The following is a 25,973-nucleotide window of genomic DNA, read 5'->3' as shown; positions in this document are numbered from 1 at the left end:
GATGAGTACAACCCCAAGAACACCATCCCAACTGTGAAGCATGGAGGTGGAAACATCATTATTTGGGGATGCTTTTCTGCAAAGGGGACAGGACGACTGCACCGTATTGAGGGGAGGATGGATGGGGCCATGTATCGTGAGATCTTGGCCAACAACCTCCTTCCCTCAGTAAGAGCATTGAAGATGGGTCGTGGCTGGGTCTTCCAGCATGACAACGACCCGAAACACACAGCCAGGGCAACTAAGGAGTGTAAGAAGCATCTCGAGGTTCTGGAGTGGCCTAGCCAGTCTCCAGACCTGAACCCAATAGAAATTCTTTGGAGGGAGCTGAAAGTCCGTATTGCCCAGCGACAGCCCCGAAACCTGAAGGATCTGGAGAAGGTCTGTATGGAGGAGTGGGCCAAAATCCCTGCTTTAGTGTGTGCAAACCTGGTCAAGACCTACAGGAAACGTATGATCTCTGTAATTGCAAACAAAGGTTTCTGTACCAAATATTAAGTTCTGCTTTTCTGATGTATCAAATACGTATGTCATGTAATAAAATGCAAATTAATTACTTAAAAATCATACAATGTGATTTTCTGGATTTTTGTTTTAGTTTCCATCTCTCACAGTTTAAGTGTACTACCTATGATAAAAATTACAGACCTCTACATGCTTTGTAAGTAGGAAAACCTGCAAAATCGGCAGTGTATCAAATACTTGTTCTCCCCACTGTATATATAAAGAAAAAAGAAAAAATGAGAAAAAAATAGTTTAAAAAATTAAAACGATTATGGTAAAATTTTAAAATAAAAAGGTAAAAGGTAATTTTTTTAAATGAAAAATAATAAAACGATACAAAAAAGATATATATAAAACAAATAAAAATGATAAATATACTATAAAAATTTGTAAAATAGGAAAAATAATATTGTAAAGTTGTTGTCCCACTGGCTATCATAAGGTGAATGCACCAATTTGTAAGTCGCTCTGGATAAGAGCGTCTGCTCAATGACATAAATGTAAATGTAAAGATGTCATGTTACCTGGAAACCATGTTACCTGGAAACCATATTATTATGGGTTTTGATTGATTAAGGCTTAGTTTGTACTGTAGCCTTGTCTGCCTGAATAAGACCATGTCTTTCCAAATGTTGTTTTTGTATCACGCTGTATGAAAACTAACTTGTGGAAGCAGCCAACAGTGAGCAGACCTTATCATTACAGACGTGTGTGTTCAGTAGAAGTGGTGCTGATGGGATCAGTGTTTCTGTAATGTTGATTCACTAAAGCTAGTCTCCCTGATGTCTGTCACCCCCTATTTGGCTCCTCCTTATGGCTTCCTGGAGTAACTTCCCACCATAACACTCACACTATCTCTATATTTAAAGGAGATTATCTCTCTCTCTATATTCTCCTCTCTCTGTCCATCACTGGTCCCATTCCATGCCCCCCCCCCTCTGCCTCCTCTCTCTTTATTTACCTATTTCTCTCTCTCTCTTCATGCACTCTCTCCTTTTCTCTGTCTCCATCTCTAGTCCTTTTCCATGCCCCATCTACCTCTAGCTCTCTCTCTCTCTCTCTCTCTCTCTCTCTCTCTCTCTCTCTCTCTCTCTCTCTCTCTCTCGCTACCTCTCTCTCTCGCTACCTCTCTGTCTGGTCCATTTGGACAGGTATTATCAGGTAGTGTAATTAAAAGCAGCAGGGTGTATGACCCTCTGGGAGCTGTTCCAATGCTTCCTTAAGCCTCTGAGACACCAGGATAGGACATCACGTGTGTGTGTGTGTGTGTGTGTGTGTGTGTGTGTGTGTGTGTGTGTGTGTGTGTGTGTGTCAGGGAGTGATAAGGTGTTTTGGGGCAGCTCTCTGAGTGAGGGTGTAATATCCTGCTGACCCCCATCACTCCTTTGTTCTCTGCCAGGTAATACCTCACACAGCCTCTCTTACACCTGGGAGACAGCCCCCGACGCACAGCTATACCTCACACAGCCTGTCTTACACCTGGGAGACAGCCCCCGACGCACAGCTATACATCACACAGTCTGGCACACACCACACACGGAGACACGCACACAGACACACACACACATACACAAACATGCAGACACACACGCAGACACAGCTATGCACATAGGTACACTCAGAGAATCAGCGGGACCTCACAGATTCAGCAAGAGTTGCTGTGAGACAATCTGTCATAGTGCCATGATCCAAGTGGAGGTGGGACGTGTGAAGAGGCTCATCTTTACACACACACACACACACACACACACACACACACACACACACACACACACACACACACACACACACACACACACACACACACAGCAGAAGACCCAGAGTAATTCACACCTAGCGCTCATACTTACAGAAGCTTCATATCCTCCTCCTCTCCCCTACACCTCCACTGTTGCTAAATCAACACTAGTCCTTAGGATTGAGTTGACACAGCATCCGTCCCAAATGGCACCCTATTCCCTATTTAGTGCACTACTTTTGACCAGGGCCCAACTCGCTCTGGTCAAAAGTAGTGCACTGTATTGGGGAAAGTGCGCCATTTGGGATGCAACCACAGACCAATATAGGTGCAAACACCTATCTTGATAACCACACAGTATTTAATTTATCATTATATTACTTTATGATGCTTTACAATACAATATTATACAGTACTATATGACTCAACATAGTGCTCTATATTAGTACATTATGGTTCTATAAAAGACTAATGCAAGGGAATAGAATGTTGAATTATCTCAATATACCAACATACAGTGCCTTGCAAAAGTATTCAGACCTCTTGGATCTCTTCACATTTTATTGTGTTACGAAGTGGGATTAAAATGGATTTAATTTTCATTTTTTGTCAGCAATCTACACAAAATACTCTAATGTCAAAGTGGAATCATTTAAAAAAATACTTTTTTAAAGATTAATAAAAAAGAAATGAAATATATTAGTTGCATAAGTATTCAGCTCCCTGATTCCATACATGTTAGAAACACCTTTGGCAGCAGAACATAAAAGTATTTGATCCCCTGCTGATTTTGTACGTTTGCCCACTGACAAAGACATAATCAGTCTATAATTTTAATTTTAATTGATTTGCATTTTAATGAGGGAAATAAGTATTTGACCCCTCTGCAAAACATGACCTAGTACTTGGTGGCAAAACCCTTGTTGGCAATCACAGAGGTCAGACGTTTCTTGTAGTTGGCCACCAGGTTTGCACACATCTCAGGAGGGATTTTGTCCCACTCCTCTTTGCAGATCTTCTCCAAGTCATTAAGGTTTCGAGCCTGACGTTTGGCAACTCGAACCTTCAGCTCCCTCCACATATTTTCTATGGGATTAAGGTCTGGAGACTGGCTAGGCCACTCCAGGACCTTAATGTGCTTCTTCTTGAGCCACTCCTTTGTTGCCTTGGCCGTGTGTTATGGGTCATTGTCATGCTGGAATACCCATCCACAACCCATTTTCAATGCCCTGGCTGAGGGAAGGAGGTTCTCACCCAAGATTTGACGGTACATGGCCCCATCCATCGTCCCTTTGATGCGGTGAAGTTGTCCTGTCCCCTTAGCAGGAAAACACCCCCAAAGCATAATGTTTCCACCTCCATGTTTGACGGTGGGGATGGTGTTCTTGTGGTCATAGGCAGCATTCCTCCTCCTCCAAATATGGCGAGTTGAGTTGATGCCAAAGAGCTCGATTTTGGTCTCATCTGACCACAACACTTTCACCCAGTTCTCCTCTGAATCATTCAGATGTTCATTGGCAAACTTCAGACGGGCCTATATATGTGCTTTCTTGAGCAGGGGGACCTTGCGGGCGCTGCAGGATTTCAGTCCTTCACGGCGTAGTGTGTTACCAATTGATTTCTTGGTGACTATGGTCCCAGCTGCCTTGACATCATTGATCAGATCCTCCCGTGTAGTTCTGGGCTGATTCCTCACAGTTCTCACGATCATTGCAACTCCACGAGGTGAGATCTTGCATGGAGCCCCAGGCCGAGGGAGAATGACAGTTATTTTGTGTTTCTTCCATTTGCGAATAATCACACCAACTGTTGTCACCTTCTCACCAAGCTGCTTGGCGATGGTCTTGTAGCCCATTCCAGCCTTGTGTAGGTCTACAATCTTGTCCCTGACATCCTTGGAGAGCTCTTTGGTCTTGGCCATGGTGGAGAGTTTGGAATCTGATTGATTGATTGCTTCTGTGGACAGGTGTCTTTTATACAGGTAACAAGCTGAGAATAGGAGCACTCCCTTTAAGAATGTGCTCCTAATCTCAGCTCGTTACCTGTATAAAAGACACCTGGGAGCCAGAAATCTTTCTGATTGAGAGGGGGTCAAATACTTATTTCCCTCATTAAACATTTTTAGACATTTTTTCTGGATTTTTTTGTTGTTATTCTGTCTCTCACTGTTCAAATAAACCTACCATTAAAATGATAGACTGATCATTTCTTTGTCAGTGGGCAAACGTACAAAATCAGCAGGGGATCAAATACTTTTTTCCCTCACTGTATGTGGGTATACACTGTATGTTCTATTCACTCAATATACCCAAATACACTGAGTGTACAAAACATTAGGAGCACCTTCCTAATATTGAGATGCACCCCCTGTAGATTCTGCGGTGACGTAGTGTTCCCATGAGTGACAGAACACTGAGCCAATCACGGCACAACTAAAGAAGATTACCAACGCCTTTTCTGCTGGCTATCCCTCCACCACAGAAAGCACTGAGCTAGGCTGAAACACCTGCATTTTGGAGCTGCCTTACTCAAGAAAGAGACCATGTTTGTATGCGGCTTTATTAACTCAATATATCAATTTTTGTACATTGTTTGCAAACTGATATGTGACATGAATTAATGCCAAAATAACATGCCCTGAATGACGGGGCGCCACTGAGCACCACTCTCCACCACTTCAAGCATAGTGGTGGCTGCATCATGTTATGGGTATGCTTGTAATCATTAAGGACTAGGGAGTTTTTCAGGATAAAAATGAAACTAAATGGAGCTAAGCACAGGCAAAATCCTAGAGGAAAACCTGGTTCAGTCTGCTTTCCACCAGACTCTGGGAGATGAATTCACCTTTCAGCAGGACAATAACCTAAAACACAAGGCCAAATCTACACTAGAGTTGCTTACCAAGAAGACAGTGAATGTTCCTGAATGGCGAGTTACAGTTTTGACTTAAATCTATGGCAAGACCTGAAAATGGTTGTCTATCAATAATCAACAACCTATTTGACAGAGCTTAAATAATTTTTTTAAGAATAATGGGCAAATGTTGCACAATCCAGGTGTGGAAAGCTCTTAAAGACTCACAGCTGTAATCGCTGCCAAAGGGGATTCTACAAAGTACTGACTCAGGGGTGTGAATATTTATGTAAATTAGAAATGTCTATTTCATTTTCAATAAATTTGCTAACATTTCTAAAAACATGTTTTCACTTTGTCATTGTGGGGTATTGTGTGTAGATGGGTGAGAGAAAAACAAATAATTAATCAGTTTTGAATTCAGGCTGTAACACAACAAAATGTTGAATAAGTCAAGAGGTATGACTGCTTTCTGAAGGCACTGTATGTTCTGTTCTTTCAATATACCCACATTTATCAAACATATCCTCAGATCTCATACCATCCTTATTTAATCTTCATTCCCCTAGGTACTCTCTCACTCTCTCTTTCACATTAATCGTGCACCGACACACACGTGTACAGACATACACACACACAGAGACACACACACATATGTCTCCAAACACACACACACACGTACACACACACAGACACACACACATGCGTCTCCAAACACACACATACGTAGATGGATGTGAGGAGTTTAGATGAAGGCGGTTGCCTGTCAGTAGTGTTGTCAGACCTCACTTCTCTTCTCTGGGTGATTGAAGACCAAGAGAAGACATCCAATCTTATCTTACCTTTTCACATTTGTGGTTGTTGCTCCGTCTCGATAGGACGTCTCTCACGCTCTCCTCTTGATGGTATCTCTATCTCTCTCTCTCCATCTCTCTCTCTTTCTTTTACTCGCTCACGTTGTGTCTCTCTCTCTCTCTGTCTGTCTCTCCCTCCCCTTTTCTCTTTGGCGTTCATTCTCAGTTTCTTTCACTTTTCATCTTCCCATTGGAACCCCTCTCTCTCCATCTCAATCTCTCTCCTTCCATCATAAGCTGTTGAACAGGGGTAAGAATTGGGTCGAATATGAGAGCTTTCTGGTTCTCTCTCTCTCTTTTTTTTCTCTCACTCTCTCTTTTCTCTCTCTCTCTTTCCTTTCTTTCTTTCTTTCTCTGCGTTATGGTTGTTAAGTGTGTGCTAACAAGACCCAGGCGGCCAGGGAGGGAGGGAGAGAGAGAGAGAGTGAGTCAAGGTTAATATGACCTTCCCCTGGAGAGGTGGAAAGGGGGAGAAAATAATGAGAGTACGTTAATGTGGGAGTGAGGGAGAGAATCATAGAAAAGAAAGGGTGAGAGTTAGAAAGGGAGAGAGAGATGGAGGTAAATTGTGTGATCTGTGTCCACCATAAAGCTAAATAATCCATCTGTAAATATCTCGTTCAGTTGCTGAAATCCTGTTAATAATGTTTAATAGTCAGTCGGCTAACAATATTGGACGAGAAACGTATATTATGTCGATGTTGTGCTGATTGGTCCGTTCAAGTCTCTTGATAACGTCACAAACACCTAGTTTAGTAATAAAAAGCCTCTCAGTTACCTTCCTATGACAACGGTGCATTTTCTAATGCTTGTAGATACAGCACTCTTACACAATAATCTATGTCGGTAAATAGATTGGATTAAGTCATTCGATAAGACATGGTGGAGTGAGTCAGTTGGAGAGAACCTTGTCAGTGTATGTCTGTTGCTTCTTTGATCAAGGCCTCCCCAGCCATAACACCAAGTAGTGATACTACCCAACAGAGAAGCTGCAGGAGAGCCATACCACACTCCACACTGAGAGCAGAGACATGCTTCTAAAAATACCTACACAGACAGACAGACGGAGAGACACGCTACCTGTCACATCACATACTTTAAATCAGAGTTCTGTGCTATGTGGTGGCTTTGTGTATACAGTGAGGGAAAAAAGTATTTGATCCCCTGCAGATTTTGTACGTTTACCCACTGACAAAGACATGATCAGTCTATCATTTTAATGGTAGGTTTATTTTAACAGTGAGAGACAGAATAACAACAACAAAATCCAGAAAAACGCATGTCAAAAATGTTATAAATTGATTTGCATTTTAATGAGGGAAATAAGTATTTGACCCCTCTGCAAAACATGACTTAGTACTTGGTGGCAAAACCCTTGTTGGCAATCACAGAGGTCAGACGTTTCTTGTAGTTGGCCACCAGGTTTGCACACATCTCAGGAGGGATTTTGTTCCACTCCTCTTTGCAGGTCTTCTCCAAGTCATTAAGGTTTCGAGGCTGACTTTTGGCAACTCGAACCTTCAGCTCCCTCCACAGATCTTCTATGGGATTAAGGTCTGGAGACTGGCTAGGCCACTCCAGGACCTTAATGTGCTTCTTCTTGAGCCACTCCTTTGTTGCCTTGGCCGTGTGTTTTGGGTCATTGTCATGCTGGAATACCCATCCACGACGCATTTTCAATGCCCTGGCTGAGGGAAGGAGGTTCTCACCCAAGATTTGATGGTACATGGCCCCGTCCATCGTCCCTTTGATGCGGTGAAGTTGTCCTGTCCCCTTAGCAGAAAAACACCCCCAAAGCATAATTTTCCACCTCCATGTTTGACGGTGGGGATGGTGTTCTTGGGGTCATAGGCAGCTTTCCTCCTCCTCCAAACACAGCGAGTTGAGTTGATGCCAAAGAGCTCGATTTTGGTCTCATCTGACCACAACACTTTCACCCAGTTCTCCTCTGAATCATTCAGATGTTCATTGGCAAACTTCAGACGGCCCTGTATATGTGCTTTCTTGAGCAGGGGGACCTTGCGGGCGCTGCATGATTTCAGTCCTTCACGGCGTAGTGTGTTACCAATTGTTTTCTTGGTGACTATGGTCCCAGCTGCCTTGAGATCATTGACAAGATCCTCCCGTGTAGTTCTGGGCTGATTCCTCACCGTTCTCATGATCATTGCAACTCCACGAGGTGAGATCTTGCATGGAGCCCCAGGCCGAGGGAGATTGACAGTTATTTTGTGTTTCTTCCATTTGCGAATAATCGCACCAACTGTTGTCACCTTCTCACCAAGCTGCTTGGCGATGGTCTTGTAGCCCATTCCAGCCTTGTGTAGGTCTACAATCTTGTCCCTGACATCCTTGGAGATCTCTTTTGTCTTGGCCATGGTGGAGAGTTTGGAATCTGATTGATTGATTGCTTCTGTGGACAGGTGTCTTTTATACAGGTAACAAGCTGAGATTAGGAGTACTCCCTTTAAGAGTGTGCTCCTAATCTCAGCTCGTTACCTGTATAAAAGACACCTGGGAGCCAGAAATCTTTCTGATTGAGAGGGGGTCAAATACTTATTTCCCTCATTAAAATGCAAATCAATTTATAACATTTTTGACATGCGTTTTTCTGGATTTTTTTGTTGTTATTCTGTCTCTCACTGTTCAAATAAACCTACCATAAAAATTATAGACTGATCATTTCTTTGTCAGTGGACAAACGTACAAAATCAGCAGGGGATCAAATACTTTTTTCCCTCACTGTATGTGGGTTTGGGGTGGGTGTTTATGTGATTTAGTTGTTTATGAGGTTTTGTTTTTGTATAAATTAATTGTGTATTTCAGATAGAATTACAATCAGACACCGTACAGTTATTATAACAATTTGTGTGTTCACATTTTTCTCATTCCAAGATCCAAAGCTACATCTCTGTCTTTGAAAGAGCCAGCTACTGTCAATGTTCCCTTGAGTAAGGACCTTAACCCCCCAAACTGCTCATTGGTCGCTGTGCTGCGGCTGCCCTCTGCTCCAGCTTCTCCAAATTAATGTGTGTTTGCGTGTACACACACACAAACACACACACAGACACACACACATACGTCCTAATGTATAAAGCATAATATATTAAGTACAAAATTACTGGTAGTTTAGGAGTGCAGATAGTCAGTCTCTAACAGACAGACAGAGACAGATCTTTCTTCAAGCAGCGATGAAGCCGTTGTTCGGTGGGGTAAAAGCAGAAGACTAATTTCTGTCTCGTATGAACTAATAAAGTATTCTTTAGCTAGAGCCGTGATCTAGCCTTGTTCAGCCTTTACTACGTCCCAAAAGGTACCCTATCCCGTTTATAGTGCACTACTTTTGACCAGAGCCCTATCCAAGCAGTGCACTATAAAGGGAATAGGGTGCCATTTGGTTCGCAGGCCTGAGTTTGGCCTAGCTACAGTACTTCCTCTCCTTCTCAGGCTCATGGCGTAAACACAACATGTAGTGAAATATTTATCCTCCCCAAAGCCTGTTGTTCCCCTGCTCCTCTCATTAAACCTGGGTTAATTGTCTTTGGCTGTGGGGGAGAGAGAGGGGGCATGTTATACCTTACACCCCGGGATGAGATGGTGGAGAGAAAGAGAGAGGCAAGATGTGGAAGAGGAGGAGGGAAGAGAGGGAACGGTAGAGAGAGGAGAGAAATAAGCAGACACACACATGCAGACACACACACGCAGACACACACACACAGAGAAACACGCATGCCAGTACCCAATGTACATACACAGACACACACGGTCTTGCCAGGACACAGAGAGTACATATGCATATAGAAATTCAGACAATGCCATCCTTAGAGAGAGAGAGCGAGAGAGAGGGGGAAAAAATGAGTCAGACAGATAGAGGGCAAGAAAGAATGAGACTGGAAGAAAGAGGAAGACTGAGAGAACAATAGAGAGAGAGAGATGGAAGGAGGGGAGGAGTTAAAGGATTAACTGTGCCTCAATATTTCAATGGGCGGAGCCTTTGTTGAATAATGCAGCCATTGTGTCAGACAGTGTTTCCCTCTCTCTCCGATTGGTCCTGGGTACACACACACACACACACTGGCACTGACATACATACACTGAGTGTACAAAGCATTTAAGAACATCTGCGCGTTCCATGACATAGACTGACCAGGTGAATCCAGGGGAATGATCCCTTATTGATGTCACTTGTTAAATCCACTTCAATCAGTGTAGATGAAGGGGAGGAGACAGGTTAAAGAAGGATTTTAAAGCCTTGAGACAATTGAGACATGGATTGTGTATGTGTGCCATTCAGAGGGTGAATGGGCAAGACAAAAGATTTAAGTGCCTTTGAACGGGGTATGGTAGTAGGTGCCAGGCGCACAGGTTTGTGTCAAGAACTGCAACGCTGCTGGGTTTTCACGCTCAACACTTTCCCGTGTGTATCAAAAATGGTCCAAAACCAAAGGACATCCTGCCAACTTGACACAACTGTGGGAAGCATTGGAGTCAACATGGGCCAGCATCCCTGTGGAACGCTTTCAACACCTTGTAGAGTCCATGTCCCGATGAATTGAGGCTGTTCTGAGTGCAAAAAGGGGGTGGTGCAACTCAATATTAGGAAAGGTGTTCTTAATGTTTTGTATACTGTGTACATAGGCTTACAGTGTACTGGTATTCACCTAGTACACACACAGTTCTCTCACCTTTTATTTGATGATCTCTCTCCCTCCATCTCCTTTTCTGTATCTACCTTGTCCCAAAGCCTGTAAGAGTTGAAAAAAGCAAGTGAACTGTACCCATCATCTATGGACACTTTGTCTGAGCTGTTTGTGCTCGCTTAAGATAAATTGCTCACACAATACAAACACCCCCCCCTCTCTCTTTCTCACTCTTTCTCTATTTCTCTCTTCTCCCGTCCGTCCGTCCGTCCGTCTCTCTCTCTCTCTCTCTCTCTCTCACTCACTCACTCACTCACTCACTCACTCACTCACTCACTCACTCACTCACTCACTCACTCACACACACACACACACACACACACACACACACACACACACACACACACACACACACACACACACACACACACACACACACACACACACACACTCTCACACTCACACTCACACACCCAGTTGTGTTGTGACTGGGCTAAGCAGGTTGTGTTTCTATATCATGTAAGTGAGTGTTTCCCAGGACAGCTTCAATAGACAGACCTGCTCAGCTCTGCAAAAGCTGCAAGCACATGTCACAGCCAGTTTATTCCAGTGCACTGGGTTACGGTTGTTTCTACACACACACACACACACACACATTGGATTACGCTTCTGTCTATACGTATATACACACAAGCATACGTGCAGTATACAAGCCTGCATACTCACATACTGAACCACACAGGCTCATTCTAGCATCCTGTATGCACTCTAGCATAAGCTAATATTCAAAATATACACATACATACAGTTGAAGTCGGAAGTTTACATACACTTAGGTTGGAGTCATTCAAACTCGTTTTTCAACCACTCCACACATTTCTTGTTAACAAACTATAGTTTTGGCAAGTCGGTTAGGACATCTACTTTGTGCATGACACAAGTAATTTTTCCAACAATTGTTTACAGACAGATTATTTCACTTATAATTTACTGTATCACAATTCCAGTGGGTCAGAAGTTTACATACACTAAGTTGACTGTGCCTTTAAACAGCTTGGAAAATTCCAGAAAATGATGTCATGGCTTTAGAAGCTTCTGATAGGCTAATTGACATAATTTGAGTCAATTGGAGGTGTACTTGTGGATGTATTTCAAGGCCTACCTTCAAACTCAGTGCCTCTTTGCTTGACATCATGGGATAATCAAAAGAAATCAGCCAAGACCTCCACAAGTCTGGTTCATCCTTGGGAGCAATTTCCAAATGCTTGAAGGTACCACGTTCATCTGTACAAACAATAGTACGCAAGTATAAACACCATGGGACCACGCAGTCATCATAACGCTCAGGAAGGAAACGCATTCTGTCTACTAGAGATGAATGTACTTTGGTGCGAAAAGTGCAAAACAATCCCAGAACAACAGCAAAGGACCTTGTGAATATGCTTGAGGAAACAGGTACAAAAGTATCTATATCCACAGTAAAACGAGTCCAATATCGACATAACCTGAAAAGCCGCTCAGCAAGGAAGAAGCCACTGCTCCAAAACCCCCATAAAAAAGCCAGACTACGGTTTGCAACTGCACATGGGGACAAAGATCGTACTTTTTGGAGAAATGTCCTCTGGTCTGATGAAACTAAAATAGAACTGTTTGGCCATAATGACCATCGTTATGTTTGGAGGAAAAAGGGGGATCTTGCAAGCCGAAGAACACAATCCCAACCGTGAAGCACGGGGGTGGCAGCATCATGCTGTGGGGGTGCTTTGCTGCAGGAGGGACTGGTGCACTTCACAAAATAAATGGCATCATGAGGAAAATGATGTGGATATATTGAAGCAACATCTCAAGACAGGAAGTTAAAGCTTGGTCACAAATGGGTCTTCCAAATGGACAATGACCCCAAGCATACTTCCAAAGTTGTGGCAAAATGGCTTAAGGACAACAAAGTCAAGGTATTGGAGTGGCCATCACAAAGCCCTGACCTCAATCCTATAGAAAATCTGTGAAAAAGCATGTGCGAGCAAGGAGGCCTACAAACCTGACTCAGTTAGACCAGCTCTGTCAGGAGGAATGGGCCAACATTCACCCAACTTATTGTGGGAAGCTTGTGGAAGTCTACCCGAAACGTTTGACCTAAGTTAAACAATTTAAAGGCAATGCTACCAAATACTAATTGAGTGTATGTAAACTTCTGACCCACTGGGAATGTGATGAAAGAAATAAAAGCTGAAATAAATCATTTTCTCTACTATTATTCTGACATTTCACATTCTTAAAATAAAGTGGTGATCCTAACTGACCTAAGACAGTGAATTTTTACTAGGATTAAATGTCAGGAATTGTGAAAAACTGTATTTAAATGTATTTGGCGAAGGTGTATACTAACACATTTAATCTCTGTGTGTGTGTGTGAGTGTGTGTGTGTGTGCGTTAGACTGGTTGTTATTCTATATTAGTATATCCATGCAGATATTATCATCACCATCAGTGTTAATTTTAGAAGACTTGGCAGGAGGGGACAGCAAGCTGTGCTGTTGGATTGGAAAGTTTTATAACTTATGAGAACTCAAGATGGCACAAACACACACACACACACAATTTACAAACACACGCACGCGAACACAAACACAGCTTATAGTGCACACACACACCAGGACATTGCATCTTTCTGCTTCGCTAACACCATCATAAATAAATTGCAGCACAGTAATACTGTTCATATCAGCAGCACCATCTGCTCTTATGAAGGACACACACACAGTCCATGTCTTGTGCTGCAGTATTCTCTTGGGAGTCATTAGACCTTTGTCAAATAAGGCTCCTCTTGTAGAGTTTGTGTGTGTGTAATCAGTGTGTGAGCTGTGTACAGTATGTTTCTGTTTGTACTTGAAGTACAGTGTCCCTGTCCTGTTCGTTCCCTCCCTTGCCCCTGTCCTCCCCCGCATCATGTACTCCCCACATGTACACACTGTCCCCAGCATCTATATTTTGTGTGGCAAGGTGTTAAGACGTCCGCATGCGTCCCAGCCATTCGGTAGAGTTTGTGCATATACACTACTGGTCAAAAGTTTTAGAACACCTACTCATTCAAGGGTTATTCTTTATTTTTACTATTTTCTACATTGTAGAATAATAGTGAAGACATCACAACTATTAAATAACACATGGAATCATGTAGTAACCAAAAAAGTGTTTCAACATATCAAAATATATTTTATATTTGAGATTCTTCAAATAGCCACCCTTTGCCTTGATGACAGCTTTGCACACTCTTGGCATTCTCTCAACCAGCTTCACCTAGAATGCTTTTCCAAATGTCTTGAAGGAGTTCCCACATATGCTGAGCACTTGTTGGCTGCTTTTCCTTCACTCTGCGCTCCGACTCATCCCAAACCATCTCAATTGGGTTGAGGTCGGGGGATTGTGGAGGCCAGGTCATCTGATGCAGCACTCCATCACTCTCCTTCTTGGTAAAATAGCCCTTACACAGCCTGGAGGTGTGTTGGGTCATTGTCCTGTTGAAAAACAAATGATAGTCCCACTAAGCCCAAACCAGATGGGATGGCGTATCACTGCAGAATGCTGTGGTATCCATGCTGGTTAAGTGTCCCTTGAATTCTAAATAAATCACAGACAGTGTCACCAGCAAAGCACCCCCACACCATAATACCTCCTCCTCCATGCTTTACAGTGGGAACTACACATGCGGAGATCATCCGTTCACCCACACCGCATCTCACAAAGACACGGTGGTTGGAACCAAACATCTCCATTTAAGAATCCAGACCAAAGGACACATTTCCACCGGTCTAATGTCCATTGCTCGTGTTTCTGGAACCAAGCAAGTCTCTTCTTCTTATTGGTGTCCTTTAGTAGTGGTTTCTTTGCAGCAATTTGACCATGAAGGCCTGATTCACGCAGTCTCCTCTGAACAGTTGATGTTGAGATGTGTCTGTTACTTGAACTCTGTGAAGCATTTATTTGGGCTGCAATTTCTGAGGCTGGTAACTCTATTGAACTTATCCTCTGCAGCAGAGGTAACTCTGGGTCTTCAATTCCTGTGGCGGTCCTCATGAGAGCCAGTTTCATCATAGCGCTGGATGGTTTTTGCGACTGCAGTTGAAGAACCTTTCAAAGTTCTTGAAATGTTCTGTATTGACTGTCTTAAAGTAATGATGGACTGTCGTTTCTCTTTGCTTATTTGAGCTGTTCTTGCCATAATATGGACTTGGTCTTTTACCAAATAGGACTATCTTCTGTAAACCCCCCCTACCTTGTCACAACACAACTGATTGGCTCAAACGCATTAAGAAGGAAAGAAATTCCACAAATTAACTTTTAAGAAAACACACCTGTTAATTGAAATCCATTCCAGTTGACTACCTCATGAAGCTGGTTGAGAATGCCAAGAGTGTGCAAAGCTATCATCAAAGCAAAGGGTGGCTATTTGAAGAATCTAAAATCTAAAATATGTTTTTATTTGTTTAACACTTGTTTGGTTACTACATGATTCCATATGTGTTTTTCTACAATGTAGAAAATAGTAAAAATTAAGAAAAACCCTTGAATGAGTAGGTGTTCTAAAACATTTGACTGGTAGTGTATTATGACGACATTTGATGATGTTTTTGTTCGTTTTGGACTTCGGTGAGGATTTTTTCGGCTGTTCGGGCACACACATTTTTTTCTGGAGGCAAGCTGAGATTCGAAGCCAAAGTCTACGCCCCTTCGTTGGTGATTGATCAACAGTAGGGATTCTTCAATGAAGTCTTTGTTGTCATTCAATGAGAGACGACTCGTTTTCATGCACATTGTTTCATTGAAATATACTGCACCAAACATCTTAGTTAGATGTAAAATTGCACAACTAAGATCTATTCGGCAAAAACGTCAAAATTAATGACAGATTTCTTGAGTTATCTTAGAATAAACCGGACTATTTTGAGGAAGTGTCTCAAAATGGACAAACAGTGCTATTGCTGCTTTTTTCTCGTTTTTCAAGCAAAGGTCTTTTAACCACTACGGGATCGGTGTCCCGTATATGGGACGGTTGAGCTAACGTGCACTAATGTGATTAGCATGACTGTTGACATTGACATGTCTTATCTGGGCAGAATGCTTAAATTCTTGTTAATCTAACTGCACTGTCCAATTTACAGTAGCTATTACAGTGAAAAAATACCATGCTATTGTTTGAGAAGAGTGCAAAACAACAACAAAATTATCACGGCAACTGGTTTGATACATTCACCTCTGAAGGTAAATAATGTACTTACATTCAGTAATCTTGCTCTGATTTGTCATCCTGAGGGTCCCAGAGATAAAATATAGCATTGTTTTGTTTGATAAAATCCATTTTTATATTCAAATGTAGGAACTGGGTTCTACAGTTTGAACCCTTGCTGTCTCTGGCTCCACACCCACCACACCTGGCCAGATGTGTGAAAATTAGTGTATAAGCTAATGATCCATCATGTATGACATTCCTGGGAGTGTGTAAACTTACATTTTGTATTACCATATCCTTTTTGTATGTTCTCTATAGTTATGTACTTGAAAATCTATCAACCAATGGCACATTTGGGCAGACTTGATACAAAATAGTTCAGTATTGCAATGCTTCACTGGATCAATCTGAAACTTTGCACACAAACTGCTTCCATCTAGTGGCCAAAATCTATATTGCGCCTAAACTGCACTATTGTATTGTGACCTTTCTCTTGCATTTCAAAGATGTTGAAAAAACTAAAAAATAGAAAACGCATGTTTTTTGGTTTGTATTATCGTTTACCAGATCTAATGTGTTATATTCTCCTACATTAATTTCACATTTCCACAAACTTCAAAGTGTTTCCTTTCAAATGGTTATCAAGAATATGCATATCCTTGCTTCAGGTCCTGAGCTACAGGCAGTTAGATTTGGGTATGTCATTTTAGGCGAAAATTGAAAACAAGGGTCCGAACACTCGGTTTGGCTAGCCCAGTTCGGCTAGGCGCCAGCTGAACTGAAGCATGCTGACGCCTTTAACAGGAAGCATATTCTCTCTCTCTCTCTCTCTCTCTCTCTCTCTCTCTCTCTCTCTCTCTCTCTCTCTCTCTCTCTCTCTCTCTCTCTCTCTCTCTCTCTCTCTCTCTCTCTCTCTCTCTCTCTCTCTCTTCTCTCTCTCTCTCCATTCTCTCTCTCCCTTCTCTCTCTCTCTCTCCCTTCTCTTCTCTCTCTCTCCCTTCTCTCTCTCTCTCAGAGGTTGGAGTTTGGAGGATGTGGCGTGATGTCCTCTCCTACTCATTTTCTCTCTCTCACTAACTCACACACTATTGTGTATCTCATTCTCTTTCTTTATTCGGTCTCTTCTAATCCCTTGTTGGTTGTCTTTATTCTAATCCCTTGATGGTTGTCTTTATTCTAATCCCTTGATGGTTGTCTTTATTCTAATCCCTTGATGGTTGTCTTTATTCTAATCCCTTGATGGTTGTCTTTATTCTAATCCCTTGATGGTTGTCTTTATTCTAATCCCTTGATGGTTGTCTTTATTCTAATCCCTTGATGGTTGTCTTTATTCTAATCCCTTGATGGTAGTCTTTATTCTAATCCCTTGATGGTTGTCTTTATTCTAATCCCTTGATGGTTGTCTTTATTCTAATCCCTTGATGGTTGTCTTTATTCTAATCCCTTGATGGTTGTCTTTATTCTAATCCCTTGATGGTTGTCTTTATTCTAATCCCTTGATGGTTGTCTTTATTCTAATCCCTTGATGGTTGTCTTTATTCTAATCCCTTGTTGGTTGTCTTTCGATCTAAGGATATTTACAAGAGAGATTGATGAGTGTTTGAGAGACTAGGAGTTTTTGTGTGTACATGCGTGTATCTGTGTGTGTGTGTGTGTGTGGGTGGGTGGTATACAGTGTGTGAGGGTTATCTAAGTGGTAGAAAGAAATGAGCATTTTCACCATGGAGCTGTTTTTCTTTCCTCAGAGACTTAATCACACTTCCCTCCCTCCATCCCGCCCTCTCTCTCAATATGGGGTATCGCCTCCTGCATCACGAGAAGCTGTCAAATAGGAAGAATAGTACTTTCTTTTACTACAGAAACCTTCTTCTCTGTTGTCAACAGGCAGACCACACACACACACACACACCACTCCAAGTGCAGCACTACCTAGAGTTATCCAGGGTTAAGAACATTGCTCAAGGACAACGGCAGTATGGAACATCTGAAAGCAGTAACTATCTATATCCATGGGTCCATATCTGTATTGCCCAGCCTGGGATTAGAATCAGCAAATTTACAGCTACAGTACAGGGTTACATTTATTATTAACTCCCCTCACTTTCTGTCTATCTCTCCCCTCTCTCTCTCCAAATATTTATATGGAGATGGAGGGAGTGAGAAAGAAAGGAGGGGGGAGAGGATAAAATGAGAGAAGGAGAGAAAGAGATGAATTTAGAGACAAAGAGAGAGAGAGGTCTTAGTGGTCTTAAATATTGAAGACCTTCGTCTTGTTGTCGTTGCAGGGTTATGTAACAGCTGTATGTGTGTGTGTGTGTGTGTGTGTGTGTGTGTGACACGCAGGGATCTGAAACGGAATCACCTACCGGACCTTCTCCATCTCTCCTTCCCTCCATCTCTCCTTCCCTCCATCCCTCCCTCTGTTCTCCACAGAAGCATACCTCATTAAGACAAAACAAACATCCTGTTGTTCCTCCTATTTGTTTTAATGAGTGCCTCCATTCCTCAGTCTTCATAGATCTAGAATAGTCAGCGTGAGGCCCTATGGAGCTCAGTCACCCCACTTCACTGCAGCCCGCTCCGTACACTGCACACACAGTGGTGTTGGTATTCCAGAGACCGTGGCCTAAACCCCTACAGAGGTTTGTAGTGTACAGAGAGCCATTACACAGCATGGGCCTCACACTCATAGACTAGAGAGAGGGGGGTAGAGAGTGGGAGACAGTCAGATACACACACACACACACACACAAAGCAAGCTGTACTTGCAGGGGAATGTAAATTTGTGCATTTGAGGAGTTTCTATGATAATGAATGTTAGTGTGTGTTGTTTTTGTGCGTACGTGTGTGTGTGTGTGTGTGTGTGAGAGAGAATGTGTGTGTATGTGTGTACTCGAGTACGATGGTACAATGCATCTGCCGCTACTACTACTAATACTGCAACAGTTGACGCTGCACACACTCTCTCTGAGTCTGATTTGGCCTGGTTTTTCCTCAGACCCACAATAGCAGCTGGGTCTAAGTCTGATTTGGCCTGGTTTTTCCTCAGACCCACAATAGCAGCTGGGTCTAAGTCTGATTTGGCCTGGTTTTTCCTCAGACCCACAATAGCAGCTGGGTCAGTCTGACTTGGCCTGGTTTTTCCTCAGACCCACAATAGCAGCTGGGTCTTAAAAGCTGCTAGGTTTCTCCCTTCCACTAATGACTGGAATTGAGGAAGTGGAAATAAGTTCTGCAGGGAGATAAGTGGCATGATGATACTGTCTGTTTTCATTGGCTTGATAAAAGAGCTTGAAGTGAATATTATTCTGGGAAATGTGGACGATTGCCATGTCTCCGTTTGAGATCCCTCGTGTACATACACTCACACACACACTTTATATGATTTACTTGGTGTCTTTGATAGTGGATTCCTGAGAGGTGGAACTTCAATGAAAAATGACAGCTTAGCAGGGACGATTAAACAGAATCGGTTAGCAAAGCTGTGTCTGTATATGTGTCTCTGTGTGTGTCTCTCTGTGTGTGTGTGTGTGTGTGTGTGTGTGTGTATGTATGTGTGGCTGACAAGAACTGCATCACTGATCTATTCATCAGAAGTGCTCTTACAGGGTACTGTACATCAAATCAAATCAAATTTTATTGGTCACATACACATATTTAGCAGATGTTATTGCGGGTGGGAGCTTAGAGCCACATTTAAACTGATAAATCTCTCTCTCACCCTCTCACTCTCCCCCCCCCCCCCCCCCCTCTCTCTCCCTCATAGTGGTGGAATGTAGAGAAAGGGGAGGCCCTTCAGACCTTCTACCCGACAGGAGCCAATCTGAAGAGGATCCACGTGTCACCTGACTTCTCCACCTTCGTCACCATCGACAACATCGGAATCCTCTACATCCTGAAGAAGGTGGAATGAGAGGGAGGCATAGCTCAATAGTCTAAATAGCTCTCGTCTCCTCTCCTTGCATTGATCTGAATGTCCATTAGGCATCTGCCTAGCCTGCGTGTTTAGATCAGATCAGAGCAGGTGAAGAACAGGAGATCTGCTAAAGGAAAAAATACATCATTTCTACTGCTCTGCCTTCTTCTGCCTGCCATAACAGTCAAAACAATCCCAACAAAATTGATATCCTGAAAAAACTATTATGCTTTTGTTATTGAATCAGGGGACGCTAGAAAAAATACATTTGATTCTTACTGCACTGGGGTAAATTGCATGCAATATGGAGAGATTTTTCTATGCTCTTTTTAACTAGGAAAATCTATACTATAATGAAATGCACCAGCATTATCTGTTGTGATTCTATAGTGATGTTGTCAAACACAGTGAATCATTTCTGTATTTCTAAGTGTCTAATGAGTCTTTTGCTTTGTTGATGTAGTGGCACAATGCAAATGTGAAAGTGAAAGAATTTCCCATGTTATCTGTCGTCTTAAACAAAGTACATGTATTTTTCCCTGTGAAGTTCGGGCGCAGGGAACCTAGCGATTAAGAGCGTTGGACCAGTAACCAAAAGGTTGCTGGTTCGAATCCCCGATCCGACTAGGTGAAAAATCTGTCTATGCCCTTCAGCAACGCACTTAACCCTAATTGCTCCTGTAAGTCACTCTGGATAAGAGCCTGTTGACTAAAATGTACAAATGTAAAGGTCTAAACCTAACTAAAGCCTTAAAGATGGAGTCTGCAGTGTGGGGAAGCCGCCCCACCACCGTTGTTTTGTTTTTTTGCCGGGCTGAGGAGCGTCACACAGCATGGTAAAACAAATTGCGGCAACCAGTTCTCACAGTCTCACGTCAGAATTAGACATTCATCCATGTTTCTCAAACGTCAAATTTCAAAGATGTTCCAAACATCAAATTTCAATGTGTTTAAGGTTAAGTTCAGGCATTACTCCAAATTCTTAAAGTTAGGCATGAACTCCGAATGGTTAAGGTTAGGGTTAAGGTTTGGGATAGGCTTAAAACTAAAATATCAAAAACAACTTTCTATTGCTGGATTCAAACTTGCAACCTTTGGAATCAGAGGCAGATGCTTACACCCATCTGCCATCCCTGTCCACAACCCCGTAGCAAAACCAAAACCTAATTGACGGTAACAGCGCTCTCTGTTGCCCCTACTGGCCGGTTTCCACGTCATCTCCCGACGTCCTCAGAAATGGATGGACGTTGAATACTGACTTGTATCACAGGTGACCTGGCTGGTTTGCAATGTCCTCAACAAATCAGGTTACCCCCATAAATGCATTAAAAAATTGTATTGGTTCAGCCTACTTTCTAGAGCCAATGAATAATTCAAACCTTGACCAAAGGCATTTATTGTCAGAATACCAGCTGTTGACTATGTTTACCATCAAGTTCAATACTTCTTAGGACATTTTATACACTAATTATATCAATCGAGCCTGTTTTTTTTGTGTACAATACCTTTTTTATTGTATATATCTTGCTTTCGTAAATTTGTACATGTTTTCTTATCACTACGGCGCCACCCTCAAGTGAGCTTTGTAGGAAGGCACTATGATTTTTCTCCTGTGGCCTGTATCAAGGATATGGCCTTGTTCCAATACTTTGACAATGTATCCTTCCTTCCTTGCTTCCTTCCTTCCATCGTTGCTTGAATAGCTGACTGATTGCTTCCACTTCATGGCTTACAATCCAGAGTCATTTAAAATCTGTGATTATTGAAAGGAAGGATGTGTTTTCAAAGGATTCAAACTGGGCCTTGTTTTTTATATGTCAGAACATGTGCTGTTACCTAGTGGTGCTTTAAACTCAGTGTGCAAGTCAATCTGCAGAGGAGGTCTCTCCCTGTCAGTCAAATCTGTGAAGTCTTGAGGTGGTCTCAGGACATTAATAATGTGGGTGGTGTGTAATTTATAATACCTTAGAGAATAAAACATTCTATGACAGCAGTTGGCATATTTACTCCTCTTAATTCATAATTAAATCATTTGATGTTCACCATCCAGATCATAGGCTAGTATTTGATCTACACTGAACAAAAATATACAAACATAAAGTGTTGGTCCCATGTTTCATGAGCTGTAATATAACATCCCTGAACATTTCCATTCGCACAAAAAGCTTGTTTCTCTCAAATTTGTTTGCATCCCTTTTAGTGAGCATTTCTCCTTTGCCAAGATTATCCATCCACCTGACAGGTGTTGCATATCAAGAAGCTGATTAAGCAGCATGATCATTACACAGGTACACCTTGTGCTGGGAAGAATGAAATGCCATTCTAAAATGTGCAGTTTTGTCATACAACACAATGCCACAGATGTCTCAAGTTTTGAGGGAGCGTGCAATTGGTGTACTGACTACAGGAATGTCCACCAAAGCTGTTGCCAGATAATTTAATGTACATTTCTCTACCATAAGCCTCCTCCAACGTTGTTTTAGAGAATTTGGCAGTACGTCCTACCGGCCTCACAACCGCAGACCACGTGTAACCATGCCAGCCCGGGACCTCCACAACCGACTTCTTCACCTGCGGGATCGTCTGAGCCCATCCACCCGGACAGCTGATTAAACTGTGGTTTTGCACAACCGAAGAATTTCTGCACAAACTGTCAGATACCGTCTCAGAGAAGCTCCATATGTGTGTTTGTCGTCCTCACCAGGGTCTTGACCTGACTGCAGTTCGGCGTCGTAACCTACTTCAGTGGGCAAATGCTCACCTTCAATGGCCAATGGCACGCTGGAGAAGTGCTCTTCACGGATGAATCCCAGTTTCAACTGTACCGGGCAGATGGCAGCATGTATGGCGTTGTGTGGCCGAGCGGTTTGCTGATGTCAACGTTGTGAACAGAGTGCCCCATGTTGGTTGTGGTATGGGCAGGCATAAGCTACGGACAACGAACACGATTGCATTTTATCAATGGCAATTTGAATGCACAAAGAGACCGTGACGAGATCCTGAGGCCCATTATCGTGCCATTCATCTGTTGCCATCACCTGATGTTTCAGCATGATAATGAACAGCCCCATATCGCAAGGATCTGTACACAATTCCTGGAAGCTGAAAATGTGCATACTCACCAGACATGTCATCCATTAAGCATGTTTGGGATGGATCGACGTGTACTACAGCGTGTTCCAGTTCCTGCCAATATCCAGCAACTTTACACAGCTATTAAAAGAGGAGTGGGACAACAATCCACAGGCCACAATCAACAGCCTGATCAACTCTATGCGAAGGAGATGTCACGCTGCATGAGTCAAATGGTGGTCACACCAGATACTGACTGGTTTTCTGATCCACGCCATTACCTTTTTTTTAAGGTATCTGTGACCAACAGATGCATATCTGTATTCCCAGTCATATGAATGTAAATGTAATATGAAATCCATAGATTAGGGTCTCATTTATTTATTTCAATTGACTGATTTCATTACATGAACTGTAACTCAGTGAAATCTTTGAAATTGTTGCAGGTTGCGTTTTATATATTTTTTCAGTGTATAAGACAAGTTCAATCTAAAGCAGTTTTAAAGAAAAATGCAAAAGCTGTTCAACTCCAAGGATGATGTGTAGACTAGCCATATAGTGTGTGTACGCCTGCTTGTATGCCTATCTGTCTGTCCGTGTGTGTGTGTGTCAGAGAGGAGATGCTGCTGACTGTAGAGGCTGCATGGCTGTCAGTGGGAGCTCCTCCGAGGAGGGAGTGCTGGGTTAGCTAGCTGCTGACACAACGTTGGTCACGCTCCGTCTGCTCCTGACACATCCTTCTGACAGACCGCTGATGGGAGCCGACAAGCCCAACATACCTCGCTGCCTGTCTCATTATACCACGCTGCCTGTCTCACACCACGCTGCCTGTCTCACACCATGCTGCCTGTCTCCTGTCTTTCTGTATCCTTCTGTGTGTCAAAGCCCAACCGGTAAAGGCTGTGGATCTGAGAGTGATTATGATGGTTGATGGATGCTGATGGTTGAAGTTAATAAACACTGAACACTTATTTGGTCTGGATTTAGCAAACAAAGCCCACTTTGAATTGGTTTGTTTAGACATTGTTAAAATAGAGAGGGTCTCATGAGAGTTTGTACCACCTTGTGGAGGTGTGTGTGTGTGTGTGTGTGTGTGTGTGTGTGTGTTAGGCCTACTTGTGCGTCTGTATTAAAATCCCTTCGTCCTGGGACCAGTGTGAAGTTCTCCAGTCTTTGTCAGTATCCTCATTAAAAAGTATTTGCACTCCTTTTAATTAATCATTGTCTCTGGTCGAGTTAATTAAAACCAGCTGAGTGACTTTGCATTCACTCACATAAGGAAACTGATACTTGGCACGAGTCTTATTCATTAGGCACCAAAAGCAAGAAAATATACTGAAACAGGGAGGGACTACCTGAACTTGTTCAATAGAAACACTCATTTTTGTTTTCCGTCGCAAAACGTTTTGCTACGATGTGCTGGTTTACTGGCCTAGTTAGCTTAGTTAGCATTCACAATGATGGATCTAGGTCTTGGCTAATGCATCAGGCACATTTTTAGACCTCCCTAGTTCCAGTGTAAGAGTGGAAGGCCCCAACTGGGGACTTGTTTTCACAGAAGCCTTTGGGAGGGCTGGAATATTTCAGTGAAGACGTGAACCCCCTGGGCTTCTCAGTCTGCGGTCTGCAGTCTGCTGTCTTCTGTCTGCTGAATACTTTAATTTTGTTTTCTGTTTTCATTATTTTGTTGTTCTTCCCTCATACATTTTTCAGCCGGGGGGATATTTGTGGCCACAGACAGTCTCTCTCTCTCTCTCTCTCTCTCTCTCTCTCTCTCTCTCTCTCTCTCTCACTCTCTCACTCTCTCACTCTCTCACTCTCTCACTCTCTCACAGACACACAGACAGGGTGCTGGGGGGACGGTGAATTAGGTTATGCAATATTGATTGGCTCCTCCACCATTGAGACCTCTGGCCGAGCAGGGCAACTCATCATGCATAGGAAGTGTAAGTGCGTATCTACAGTGGGGAAAAAAAGTATTTAGTCAGCCACCAATTGTGCAAGTTCTCCCACTTAAAAAGATGAGAGAGGCCTGTAATTTTCATCATAGGTACACGTCAACTATGACAGACAAATTGAGGAAAAAAAATCCAGAAAATCACATTGTAGGATTTTTTATGAATTTATTTGCAAATTATGGTGGAAAATAACTATTTGGTCACCTACAAACAAGCAAGATTTCTGGCTCTCACAGACCTGTAACTTCTTCTTTAAGAGGCTCCTCTGTCCTCCACTCGTTACCTGTATTAATGGCACCTGTTTGAACTTGTTATCAGTATAAAAGACACCTGTCCACAACCTCAAACAGTCACACTCCAAACTCCACTATGGCCAAGACCAAAGAGCTGTCAAAGGACACCAGAAACACAATTGTAGACCTGCACCAGGCTGGGAAGACTGAATCTGCAATAGGTAAGCAGCTTGGTTTGAAGAAATCAACTGTGGGAGCAATTATTAGGAAATGGAAGACATACAAGACCACTGATAATCTCCCTCGATCTGGGGCTCCACGCAAGATCTCACCCCGTGGGGTCAAAATGATCACAAGAACGGTGAGCAAAAATCCCAGAACCACACGGGGGGACCTAGTGAATGACCTGCAGAGAGCTGGGACCAAAGTAACAAAGCCTACCATCAGTAACACACTACGCCACCAGGGACTCAAATCCTGCAGTGCCAGACGTGTCCCCCTGCTTAAGCCAGTACATGTCCAGGCCCGTCTGAAGTTTGCTAGAGTGCATTTGGATGATCCAGAAGAGGATTGGGAGAAGGTCATATGGTCAGATGAAACCAAAATATAACTTTTTGGTAAAAACTCATCTCGTCGTGTTTAGAGGACAAAGAATGCTGAGTTGCATCCAAATAACACCATACCTACTGTGAAGCATGGGGGTGGAAACATCATGCTTTGGGGCAGTTTTTCTGCAAAGGGACCAGGACAACTGATCCGTGTAAAGGAAAGAATGAATGGGGCCATGTATCGTGAGATTTTGAGTGAAAACCTCCTTCCATCAGCAAGGGCATTGAAGATGAAACGTGGCTGGGTCTTTCAGCATGACAATGATCCCAAACACACCGCCCGGGCAACGAAGGAGTGGCTTCATAAGAAGCATTTCAAGGTCCTGGAGTTGTCTAGCCAGTCTCCAGATCTCAACCCCATAGAAAATCTTTG

The 25,973-nt window shown here is 42.8% G+C and overlaps 1 protein-coding gene across 1 annotated transcript in view; it reads left to right on the top strand.

Moving 5' to 3' along the window:
• Positions 1-21,722, top strand: part of apaf1 (apoptotic peptidase activating factor 1) — a 68,660-nt gene extending 46,938 nt beyond the window's left edge. Inside the window, exon 27 of the mRNA XM_084161953.1 lies at positions 19,580-21,722. Within this exon, the coding sequence (XP_084018079.1) occupies positions 19,580-19,726 (147 nt within the window). The 3' untranslated portion in view covers positions 19,727-21,722. The remainder of the gene's footprint in view (positions 1-19,579) is intronic.
• Positions 21,723-25,973: the final 4,251 nt, after the last annotated feature.

The sequence above is a fragment of the Coregonus lavaretus genome, assembly GCF_964263955.1.
Source record: "Coregonus lavaretus genome assembly, chromosome: 5".
Classification (NCBI taxonomy): Eukaryota; Metazoa; Chordata; class Actinopteri; order Salmoniformes; family Salmonidae; genus Coregonus; species Coregonus lavaretus.
Note: the sequence above shows the minus strand (reverse complement) of the source record. Positions and strands in the feature narration are given on the sequence as shown.